We start from the raw sequence: 13,033 nt of genomic DNA on the forward strand, positions 1-13,033 counted from the left end.
ACATTATTTGTGTGGTTATTATTAATATTTCTTCATATTATAAAGTTTGGGTCAATTTTGGGATTTGATAAACAATGTGTGGTTATTATTGGTATTTCTTCATGTGTTTCTGTTTGGGTCAATATTGGGATTTGATAAACATTATTTGTGTGGTTATTATTAATATTTCTTCATATTATAAAGTTTGGGTCAATATTGGGATTTGATAAACATTATTTGTGCTAGATGGTGTTTCTTCATATGTTTCTGTTTGGGTCAATATTGGAATTTGATAAACATTATGTGTGTATTCCTATTTCTTCATATGTTTCTGTTTATGAATATTGGGATTTGATAAAACATTATTTTTGTGTATTGGTATTTGTGTAGATATTTGTGTTTATGCATATTGGGATTTGATAAAACAAAAACATTTGTGTATTGGTATTTTTGTAGATCTTTGTGTTTATGCATATTGGGATTTGATAAAACAGAAACATTTGTGTAGTGGTATTTCTGTAGATCTTTCTGTTTATACATATTCGGATTTGATAAAACAGAAATATTTGTGTATTGGTAGAAATATTTGTGTATTGGTATTTCTGTAGATCTTTCTGTTTATGCATATTGGGATTTGATAAAATAGAAACACTTGTGTATTGGTATTTTTGTAGATCTTTTTGTTTAACCTGTTTGGGATTTGAAAAAACCTGTTTGAATTAATTGTTTTCATGGCATATAGCTGCAGTTTATATTTCTTATCTCATGCACATATATACTGTTTGATTTTTAGTTCTTGACCTGTTTATAATATGTCATAGCTGCAGTGTCTATTTCTTCTCCCATGTATATATATACTGTCTTATAATATATATATACTTATAACATATCTGTGGGGTCGTTTTACAACAATATTCATGATAGCAAATGAGTTCTGCTTTTTATTTCGGGTCAAGTTTGGAGAGACCACTTTGCTATTGTGGCTCCCAAGCGAAGTTAAAGATTTCTGGAAAAACAAACTCTTTTGGTAGAAGATTTTTCAATTGTCCAAACTATAAGATGAAAAAATAATGTAACTTTTTTGAGTGGATTGATATTCAAAGTGAGCAGAACAGTTGCTATAAAATGATGTTAGAGTTAGCTGAACGGAGGCACGACAGGATACCTAATGAGCGGCTACGCATCGAATAAGTCAAATTCAAAGTATTGGAGAAGAAGTAGAAGGGAGTCTTCAATGTATTAATATTGACATGGTTTTTTTAGTAATAGTTTGTGGTGTAATTTTGATGTATCCAGTGTCTGTGTATGACTCTCGGCCAATCCTACGACTGATGTAGCTCCAATTGTATTTGTTTAACCACTAGTATCAGTTGATGAGTACTCCTGCTTCTGTTTATGTATGGAGAACATCTAGATTGTTTATGAATATTGATCATTTTGATGTATTAACAATAATGTTTTGGGCCTCACTACATTATTGTAGTGAGGAATTTTTGAACCTGTGACTTATGAGTTGTAACTGCAAGAACATTATTGGAGTACTGGAGGTGATCCAGCTGTTTATTCTTATTGTTTTTGTACTGAGCAATTTCTGTAAAACATTTTTGGCCTTTGAATGAGAAATCAAATTCTGGTATCTCCTTTACTTGCTGTGCACACAGATTTAAACCTGCAACCCGTAGCAAATACTGTGACGCCCCCAAATTCCGTTTGGGATCGGACGGACATTTGAAGCGTCGAGACATGCAACACAAGGTTACCTGTCCCCGTTCATGACATATAAGATGCAATGTTCCTAACATGCATCTAACATTATGCAATATTCGCAGCGGATAATTTTTTTCTTTAGCAATACTATACACCAAATTGAAAATATCCCAAATGCTTAAAACATACTTCATACATAAAGACCCATTGAATAGATCACAACACTAGTCCAAAATGGTTATGATCCAAAAAATACTAAAGATGCAACTTCATTATACAATTAGTAATTTACGTTAACTACTATATTAATATTGATGTCGCACCGTCGCTTAGTCAATTGTGTCTAGTTGATCAGCTCCTGATTCTTCTTCAGGTCCTGTAACAAGATCTACCATTCGGGGGGAATGGTAGTTGGGACTACCAAAATGAGATTTGATTACAAATCTCAGTAAGTTAACAAAAAACTTCCACACAAGCTAATGATGCATGGATGACAGTAAAAGTATAAATGCATAATCAAATTCATAAGTAATTAAAGCATAACTTGGCATACAACATAGCATAATTGACATAACTTAAATTGAAACATGAACTGAACTTGACTTGACGTGAACTTGATCTGAAACTTGACTTATCATGAAAAATACATACTCCGCAGTTGTTGTGGCCCCATGTATTTTACGTGTAAATACATACTCCACAGTCGTTGTGGCCCCATGTATTCTACACAAACTTGACTTAACATGAAAAATACATACTCCACAGTTGTTGTGGCCCCATGTATTCTACGTGTAAATACATACTCTACAGTTGTTGTGGCCCCATGTATTTTACGGAAACTTATTCTTTAACTGCTTAAATACATACTCCACAGTTGTTGTGGCCCCATATATTCTACACAAACTTGACTTAACATGAAAAATACATACTCCACAGTTGTTGTGGCCCCATGTATTCTACGTGTAAATACATACTCCACAGTTGTTGTGACCCTATGTATTCTACACAAACTCAATATGAAACGTGACTAAAATATAAAATGACTGAAGCCCTGACATAACATAACGTGACTTGAATATAACTTGAAATACATGACCAACTTGAGATAGAAATATTTCGTAACATTGCATAACATATAATAGACAACATATTTAACATGACATACTTGCAACAGTGAATATTACATGACTTGACATACATGTAATAGATGACATACTTAGCATGACGTACTTGTAAGGTACAGTAATACATGACAGAATATATTATGTAACAGATAAAAATTGACGACAGAATAAATTCTGTATAATAGACAGTTACGTGATAACTTGGCATGGCATGACATATATGATAACATACATACATACACTGTAGTTCTTTTACTTAGCACACATACACAGTAGACTGCTAGTAAGTTAAAAGCTAACTTACCTCCATCTCTGCGTTTCTTATAAAACTTCAAGTGCGACCACGAGGAATTATAATTAGTGATTCTAAAAGTTAGAACTAAATCACTAAATATTTGAAATATGGAAAATAATAACTTAAAAAGTAAAATTTTCATTTTACTCTCTACATGTGGAAAAATGACTGTTTTACCCATAACTTAAGGATTTTGCATACTAACTCCAAAAGTTTCTAAAATTTACATTCCTTATATAAATTTTGTCCTAAACTTAAATATCAACTCAGAAAAATTTAAAACAAAACACAACTATGAAGAACACACTATGGTCGAAACATCCATAGGCCATTTCCCTTTATTTTTGTTGCAATTCCTTCCAACTTCAAAACTCATGCTTAAACCAAAATTTTGCAACAAACATATTCCAATCCTAAGTTCAAAACCATACTTAAAACATCCATTTAGAAAAAGCTAATAATCAACACCAAACTTTTTTGTAAAAAGATCCAAGCACTTGAATCACAAGTTTTGACCTTAAATCAAAACATCTCCAAGAATTTCAAAAATCAAATCTTACTTCTAACATATTCATAATATCATCCTAACATCAACCATGATTTAAATCATCAAACTAAAGTCACCAAAATCACAAAATAACATTTGGAGTTTTTGGTTTTACACTTAGTCCAAAAACAAAAACTTTTTCCTCAACTAGTTTTGATAAATCTCTTGATCTATGACTTATAAATATATGATCTTCAAACCAAACCATTACATGGTTTAAAAAGATGTCCTAAAACATATACAAGCTTCTAATTCAAGATCACATGGTTAGAAATTAACTAAAACATAAATTTAGCCAAGAATATCCACACTTTGGCTTATCTGAATATCTCTTTGAATAAAATTTCATATATTTGAAACTAACATCAAATATTTTTAAAATAATAATATAACATGTATATAAGATGTTTAGGATCCTCCAATAAAATTATCAAAGTCATTAGAATAGGTTTAGACCACCAAAAAGTTAAACTTTCTCAAAACAGAAACTGTTTTTCCTTTTCCAGTTTCTAAGTTTCTAAATCTAAGAAAATCTTTCATCAAAACCTTTAATCATGCAAAAATCCTCAACTAATAGTCATATATACATGTTAACAATACTCCATAAAAATTTCGGACCAATATCTATCCATTAGCTTGGTCAAAAACTCCAAACTATAACATATTCTCCAGTTTACCTCCCAGAATGACCTTTCTATAGTTTATACAATATTTGACTGACCAAATGATCTTCAAATGGGGCAAATAAGATATCCATGTAAACTAGACTAAAAAAGGAACAACTTATATGAAGGAGACTTTATGATAAAACACTTACAACAGCTTCGAAATTGGCGTGCAAAATACCTCCTAAAAGCTGTCCGAGAGAGAGTGTTTGATATTCTTTCAATGGAAAGTGTAAATGAAGATAATTTCGTGGGGAGATGTGGCTGGAGATACTTATGGATGAGATATGGAAGACATGAGGCTGGAGTTGAGAGTTGAGTGTAGTTTTCTCCTACCAAAAATATCTATAAAAGATTATCTCATAATATTCTATCCAATAGTATTTACAAAAAATCAACTTAAGATATTTTTATCTAATAATATCTATAAAAATCAACTCAAAATATTTTTGCCCAATAATATTCATGAAAATTACCTCAAGATATTTCTTTTTATCTAATAATATCTATAGTTTTGAACAGACATTTTGTCTGAAAATATGAAAAAATGTTATTGCGCCATAAGACTTTAAATAACCCTCCGAGTCTAATGGCACAAACCATAATACATTTTGACACTTCGAACTATCTCCAATAATCAAAAACACACCTCTGATACCATAGTAAATAATAACACTAACTATGTAGTTAGACAAAAACCTATACGACTAATGGATTCGTGAAAACTTATGGGGTTTTTACGAGGTTCCTAAAGTTAATAGAAATTTCATAATTGAATTTCTAGCGGGCTGTTACAAATACTAGCTGTGTACATGCCCAATTGTCCAGCTGTGTACATGATGCCATCCATGTATCAAACGGAGGCACGAGCTTCATGTATAGGTAAGCAACCCAAATAAATAAGGCGCTGGTTCCTGCACTTGAATTCCCGTGTACGCAGAATAACTGGAAATTTTCCCAACTGGAAATTTTCCCTAATTATCTTACAAGTTTTCGTATAGCTTTTGGGCATGTATAGGTGACAAATAATGTTTTAGTATAACCTTATTTCAACTAAACAAATAAAATGACACTCCTCCATAACCTATTTATTGACCAGTAATATTACAAGGTTTCATAACCTGTTTATTTTCATAAATATTACCATTTCTAGAAAGAATTTCTTTTCAATTAAGCACCAAACCAATATTTCTTCATCCATTATGCTATAACCTGTTTATCCACCATAAGCAGTTACACTTTTTCATTTGCAATTTAATTTCCATAAATATGAACTCATTTGCAAAAAAAAATAAAATTGACATAACCTCCTCTAAATAATCATCAAGTTATTCATAACCTGTTGTATTTACATAATTATTATAATCAAATATCCACTGTTTAACCCACATCAAATAACACAAATTAAAATTCAAGCCTATTGGCAAATCTCCTCCTTCTTGCCACACACATATGGATTGAAATACACAAAAAATCTCTCAAATTCCATCCACATACGTAATTACATGATTGACACAAATATCTCATCTCCACATAGGAACCAGTTTACTCAAACTCTTGTGACCCATCTCCACCCAAAGAGCTCCGGTTGTGCTGCATCCAATCAAAAAATATTTGAAAAAAAAATTAGCCAATTTCCTTCTCATGGAAATATTACAAGTGATATTAAAATTAAAAAAATCCAAAAATCTTACACTTTCTTGACTACCAATAATGGGATGAGATTGCGTGGTTCCACTACTGTTAAAATCTACTGAATTGTCTAGAACTTGCTATATCCACCATAAACTTTCAAATCACAATACAAAATTGAAAAAACCAATAAACACGTACAATAAAATTCTGCAGTTTTTCTGATACCTTCACTTGAACAGGATGGGTGAGGTCTACTTCTGATGGCCCAAATAAATTCCTTCGAGTGAGCATGACTGCTGTATCTCTATCATCAAATAAAGTCATGGGCGTGCCCATGGATTCTGTATCCCTTTCATCTCGCTAACAATTAAGAAAAAAAGCTCGACGTGAATAAAAATTCCAAATTGCTTGATCTAAACCACGTATGAACCCAAAAAGTATATACGATTAAACTTTGCCAAATTAATACAAGTATACGCACCTGTTTGCATTTTCCTCCAACTTGTGTTTTCTTTTATTTGGCTTTAAGCTTCCGAATGTCTATCTCCATCCTAGATGCTCTTCTAAGAGATGAAGGTCTTCCTTTCCCTCTGACAATAAATGGACTTTTGACTTGTTGCGATCCACCAACTGTAGTATCACTTGTCGTAAAAGCAAATTCCAAACCTTTTTTTGGAAAGGAGATGTTAAATAGGACAAAATTTAATTATAGAAATTGAGTTACAACATCATCTTCTCTATCCAACAGAAATTCTTCGTCAACTCTATTGGAAGTACATGCTGCTTCAGTTTCGAAACAATTGGGTCTATCTTCTTCACCAAATATTACGCTGCTCGCAGAGCTAGTAGTGATAAATGGCCTTGGAGGTCCCATTCCATATTGAAATAGATAACCAGCGTTTTGCTGAACATAAAAAAAAAAAACATATAAATAATATAAGTTATAATTAATTTAGAACTAAATTGCAAGAACTAAATAATTGAGTTGCATTAGGTTTTTTAATCTTGAAACAACGTACTGAGGTTGGCTGATTTGAGTTAGATGGTGTATACGTAGATGCATTTTCTTTCACTTTTCCCATACTCTGTACAAGTTATTCACTTTTATTGACACATGTTGAAAAAAACGTTGTGAAGCAAGCATAATGAATCTTTTTTTTATTGCTAAAAATAAAGGAAAAAAATAAATCTGGTTTCCATTTATAGGAATATTTGATTTCATCAAATAAAGTATGCTTGCTTGGTTCATTTGTAAGTTTGTTAATTTTATAGCTTAAATCAGAGTGAAGTAGTTGAAGTGCAATAAAATGATAACATTATATACTAATCAATTTCCACATCTTTGGTTTTGAGTTAAAACCTGAATGTTGGAAGCCATGATTTTATTTTCTTTTTCACTTTAAAGGAAAAAAATATGAGCAACAAAAACAATACATGAAATTCTCAATTTTCATGATATTAGTCATTTTTTTCCCCTTATGTGAAACACAAATGCCAACAATTTTCTCTTAAAAACCTATCTCAAAAAAGTAAATATGAACTTTGAGCCACATTGAAAGGGGACTTCATAATGCCGGGTCCATTTGCATGGTCATTATATAATCAAATTTCTTTGCAACTGTTTCAGTAGACTTATCAAACCAATTTTAAAATCCTCAACCATAAGCATTATGCAATTAGTGCATTTATCTCGTCCCATTTAAGCACTATATATTATTTAGGGTTAAAAATACTATACTAGTATACAATCTTTTGCATCAGCTCCATTAAATCTTCCAATCATCTAACTGACCAAGACATAGTCCCCTCACTCCAATGAAATGGAAACAAGATAAAGGAGAAGGAGAAACATATATAGAACTACAAGGAAAAATTGAAAATACAGTCATTCCATTCAAACTCTTCTTTAGCAAAAGATCCAATGATATGGCAATCCAAGGAAAAGGTTTCCCAATACATAGATCCAATAATATGCCAATCCGAAAGCACCAAACTCTTCTATATAGTGCAACTTAAACACTTTCTTATTTACCAATATGAGAAATAAGGAATCAAGTTGATGACACAAATAACTTGCAGCTGAGGAACTTTTTGCAGCAATATATGATTCTAAAAGTTTCTAATTTTAGATGCTCTTCATTGGTTTTATTTTAATTCAGTCAGCATAATTAAAAAACAAAAAATGGATTTGTTTAGGAACAATATTATGTACCTCCTTTCCAGCCTATTGGGTTATCTTCATTTTATCAACTAAATTAATATAAGACTCCCATTCCATCACTGATATAATAAAGCATTGAACTTGCAGTAAAACCATATCACGTGTTTACATTATTAATATCTTTGTAAACACTCCCAAGTGAGCTTTTGTTTTTGTTTCCTTTTCTTCTCAAAGTCTCTATAACCTTAGTTAGCATCGGCTTGTTACATGAAATAAACCAGACCAAAAACCAACCACAACTGTAAACAACATTTTCATACATTTTCAAACAAACAACATTCTCACTTTACCATGTTCATGCAAATGCCACGAAACAGAGCCACGTTTATATTTATCATGTTCATGCAAATGCAACGAAACCAAGCACATATATATCAAATTATATATCATGCAAATAAAACACTTATTGAAGCAAAATCAGATAGATCGATGGTGGAACCAAAACTTGGCCGTGGTGGTGCCGACGGTGAAGTGTGAAGATGACCCACGAAACGCAGACCGACCCATGAAATGCCAACCCATGTCACTGACCCACTGTCGCTGACCCAAAATGCTGGCCCACGAATTTGACCCGAGGTGATGGCCCACGGATCTGACCCAAACTCAGCCCACCCAAAGCAGACCGGCCCGAACTTAACCCACCAAACGCAGACCAGCCTGAAGCTAACCCACCCAAACCAGATGTCCAACCTAGCAAGAAACGATTTGCACCCACGACCAATGACTGAACAAGCCGGCCAAGTAAATGAGAGCTTCAGTTCTTCTCTTCGTTCTCAATTGCACACCAGAAGCGGGAAACAAGCTTTTGATGGTTTTTTCACATTTTACTTCGTTTTTCCTTTTTTTTTTTACCGGCTGATGTGATACCACGTCAGCCGACTGCACCTCATTTACATTTGCCGAATAAGTGTAGAAAAACTGTTTTTGTAAAGCCCTAATCAGACCAAACACTTTTATAAAGATTATACGTTACAAAGCCGAAGGCCCAAAACAGACGAATATCGCCACGTTTCCTTTCTGAACAGGCCATCTACAATCGATATCGCCACCGTCCACTCATTCTATTAAAACTCATCTTCCACCACACGATCCAATCACATTTCCCTACGTATAAAAATAACCCCCTTTCGCTTCGCTGCCAACGAACGCAACCCAACGGCCAGCGAGAGACAGGAAATCTACAGCGAGAGAGAGGCAAGGCATAGGAAGAACAGCTATGGCGGCAACAGTGTCTCCTTGGGCCAAGCCCGGTGCCTGGGCGCTTGACTCCGAGCAACACGAGGCCGAGCTCCACCAACTACAACAGAACGAAAACCAGCCCATCTCCGGAATTCCAACCGAGCCTCTCGCCGATTTTCCGTCCCTGTCCGCCGCGGCCGCCTCCAAGTCGAAGAAGAAGAAGAGCCAGACCATCTCCCTCGCTGAGTTCACAGCCAAGCCAACCCAGCCGAGCTATCAACAACAACAACCTCAGGGACTCACCCCCGAGGAGTTCCTGGCTCTCCCTACTGGTCCGCGTGAGCGCTCCGCCGAGGAGCTCGACCGCAACCGGCTCGGCGGAGGATTCAGATCCTACGGCTCAAACGGCTCTTACAATAACAATCGGTACTCCAGCGGCGACGACTCTTCCAATTCTCGGTGGGGTTCATCTAGGGTTTCTGATGAGCCCCGCAGAAATGGTTCATTTAATAGGGATAGGGAATCTGCGCCTTCTCGGGCCGACGAGATTGACAATTGGGCAGCGGAGAAGAAGTCGACCGTTGGTAGTAATGGTTTTGAGAGGAGGGAGAGAGGTGGAGGGTTTTTCAATTCGCAATCTCGAGCGGATGATACGGACAACTGGGGATCGAATAAAGCCTTTGTGCCATCGGCGGACGGACGGAGATCTGGCGGGGAAAGAAAGGTGGGGTTCGCATCCGATGGTGGTGCTGATTCGGATAATTGGGCGAAGAACAAGAAAGAGGTGAGTAGTGTAGGAGGGGCTGGAACTGAAAGGCCCAGGCTTAATTTGCAGCCGAGGAGTCTACTTGCGGGTAATGGGGACAAGCAAGAGGCGGCGGGGATGGTTTCAAAGCCCTCACGGGGTTCAAATCCGTTTGGGGAGGCAAGGCCGAGGGAGGATGTTCTGGCAGAGAAAGGGAAGGATTGGAAGAAGATTGACGAGCAGCTGGAGGCCACGAAGATGAAGGAGGTGGCAGAGAAGGCGGACGGATCTTCCTCGTTTGGAAAGAGAGCTTTTGGGCTTGGCAACGGTCGGGCAGCGGGGGTGGAGGATAATCGAATTTGGAGGAGACCAGGATCGGTTGAAAGTCGTCCTCACAGGTTTGTTTCAGTCAGCTGTCTTACTGGTCTATTCACTGAATCCCCACCACCCCCCCCCCCCCCCCCCCAAAAAAAAAAAAGCTTGCTTGCTATTTGGTTTCTGATGATGCCTGTTGTTTTCAGTTGTTGTTCTTGATGTGGATGGGCTATGTTTTTCACTAGGGGCTGTTTACCATTTTTTTTTAGATTAAGATTATTTTATTGCTCGGTTGGGAACTAATTTGCTGTCTGTCATTCCATTTATTGGTTTCGTATTCACTCATATTGCTGGCTTTGTATTACTTTACCCATTTGATCATTCTCCGTTACCAACTTACCATGTTTCTTGGTTATACTTTTGCTCATTATAGGAGTTCTTGGGTAACATATTTTCTCACAACTGTGCCAAGTTGGTTCTAGCATTTTAAACTTGTTTTAGTGACAACGGTTTGGTTTCTGGATAACAGCTCTAGGCAACCACGAACGGATCCTAGGGTTTTGGTGAACCAAAGTGAGTCAAGGGATAAGATACTCTATTTGGTGCACAAAATGGTGTCGTTTGTCTTTGTGATTTGATTATGCTTAACGTCAACCTCTCATCTACTGTATTTGACATTTATGCAAATTGATTATTCCTGCTGCCACTTTGATGTTAGTGATTGATTTCCGGTATCAACAGTTGGGATCCATGTATATTATAAATTCATTCCTTATTCCTCCCCCCCCCCCCCAAAAAAAAAAAAACACACTAACTGACTCACAAAAAGAGTGAGAATCTATTTCAGGCTAAACTTTGGCCCTTATTCTTACATCTGCTCTCTTAGGTATGCATTTCATTTTGACCGTGCAAATGGTTATAGTTCACTACTGCTTGTTGTCTATAACCTCTATGGGGTACCACATGAGGTATACTGGCATGAATTATGTAGATCTTTGGCAAATGTTCTAGGCTATATGGTCCCATAGTAATATGGAAAAACAAGTGTCTTCATTGCTTTCAATATATCAATTCATTTTTGGAGCTACTGCTGGTATCTTCTTTGTGCATTGCTCTGGTCAAGATGGTGCTTTTCTTTTCAGTTAACGTTTATGTTTTTGGCTCTTTGGTAATTCTGTTAATAGTGATTGTTAAATTTATACACACATGCCTACGGAGTCGATATTGTGTTCAAATTTTAGCTGAATTGGGACTTATATTTATAGGACCTTAGAGCTTCATGATTTTTTTTTTTAAGCAAGATGTATTATTTATAAAAATTAGGAAATATTGCAAGGGTGGATCTTTTCTACTGTGAAAGAAGGAAAAAGAGAGAGAGGAGGGAGAAGAGAGAGAGAGAGGGGGGGGGGGGGGGGGGGGGGCTGGGGAGGTGGCAAATAAAAGGTAGTGATTCCTACCCATGGAGGGGATGCGGTCCATTTTGCTAGGTCACAAGTTCCAGTCAAGGTGTGCTTCTAGGATGGCATAGATTGTGCTTCTAGAGGCCTGACAAAGTGCCTGATGAACTATTTCTGAGTCTCCTTCAATGATGATCCGTCTGTTATGTAGGTGGGTTTTTGTATACACTAAAAGGTTTGTAGTGTTATGTAATCATTCTGAAAATTTCAGATTGATGTGTAATTGTTTTCTGATTTGAAGCTAAAGGAAAAAAGGTCTAGGGAAGGTCTCGGACAACTGTCGTTGCAATACCTATGGAAATATGCAATATTTCTTCCCTTTACCGCTCTTTTTTTTTTCCCTAAAACATAATTTATTAAGTGGCGGACATATTACTACTTCTGAAGTATGCAAGTTAAGATTTGAAACCCACCCATGGGTTGCCCAAGTGGTAAGGGCAAAGTTGTGTGCATGTGCCCCATGTCACAGGTTTGATTCTCCCTGAGATCAAACTGCGATTTAAGTGGGATGCCATGGTGGTGGGTTGCTGTGCTAGTCTTCCTGGGGGTTTATGTTCCATGGGTGAGTCCTAAGGGCTCTGCTGTGGGATGGTTCTCCCATTAAAAAAAAAAAAGTTAAGATTTGAACAACTATTTTTGCAATACATTTGTTTAACTAAATGATTATTTTCTTTTCTTTTCCTTGCAGTGCTGAAAAAATTGAGAACATTCCTGGTGAGGAAAAATCAGGAGAGCTTATATGCGATGCTGAAATATAACAAAGGCGTAGAAAACTCCAGAAGCTCTTGATTAATGGGAGGGCTTGTTTTCTTAGATTTTTATTCAGTTTTCTTATTGTCTATTTTTTATAGGTGTTCTGCAATGAATGTCATTACCGTTGAACAGTTTGAAGACAATTTTGGTAGGCTTTAAGGTAGTGAGGCTAGTTCTGCTTATAATTTGTAGTACGTGTTGCAACTCAGCCATTTTTGTTATTCTCATTATTGTTACAATATTTGAGTTTTTCTCCTCTTGAGTGTGAGTGGAAATGTCTGTTGTTTTGAGACGGTGGCGTATAAATTGAGATATATATACGTTTTAGCTGAGTTTGAGGAATACTTCATACTGTATTTTTAAGAAATTGGGCATTTTCTTTGCTACGAGGTCCGCTGTGGGCGAAGTTAC

At 36.0% G+C, this 13,033-nt stretch overlaps 1 protein-coding gene and 1 long non-coding RNA gene across 3 annotated transcripts; one reads left to right on the plus strand and one right to left on the minus strand.

Moving 5' to 3' along the window:
• Positions 1 to 5,616: 5,616 nt before the first annotated feature.
• On the minus strand, positions 5,617 to 6,776 carry LOC122309065. Of its 2 annotated transcripts, none has more exons than XR_006242328.1 (3): positions 6,434 to 6,776; positions 6,012 to 6,312; positions 5,617 to 5,910 (listed from the first exon to the last, which is right to left on the minus strand). It is a non-coding gene; the product is annotated as an uncharacterized LOC122309065 (long non-coding RNA). The 2 variants fall into 2 exon arrangements; XR_006242327.1 differs by having other exon boundaries at positions 6,178 to 6,312; positions 6,434 to 6,746.
• Positions 6,777 to 9,293: 2,517 nt separating this feature from the next.
• LOC122311560 (eukaryotic translation initiation factor 4B3-like) lies at positions 9,294 to 12,863 on the plus strand. Its single transcript, XM_043126154.1, has 2 exons — positions 9,294 to 10,495; positions 12,558 to 12,863. The coding sequence occupies exons 1-2, from the start codon at positions 9,390 to 9,392 to the stop codon at positions 12,625 to 12,627; spliced, it is 1,176 nt and encodes a 391-aa protein (XP_042982088.1). The 5' UTR covers positions 9,294 to 9,389; the 3' UTR covers positions 12,628 to 12,863.
• The last annotated feature ends 170 nt before the right edge of the window (positions 12,864 to 13,033 follow it).

The sequence above is a fragment of the Carya illinoinensis genome, chromosome 5 (genome assembly GCF_018687715.1).
Source record: "Carya illinoinensis cultivar Pawnee chromosome 5, C.illinoinensisPawnee_v1, whole genome shotgun sequence".
NCBI classification, from domain to species: Eukaryota; Viridiplantae; Streptophyta; class Magnoliopsida; order Fagales; family Juglandaceae; genus Carya; species Carya illinoinensis.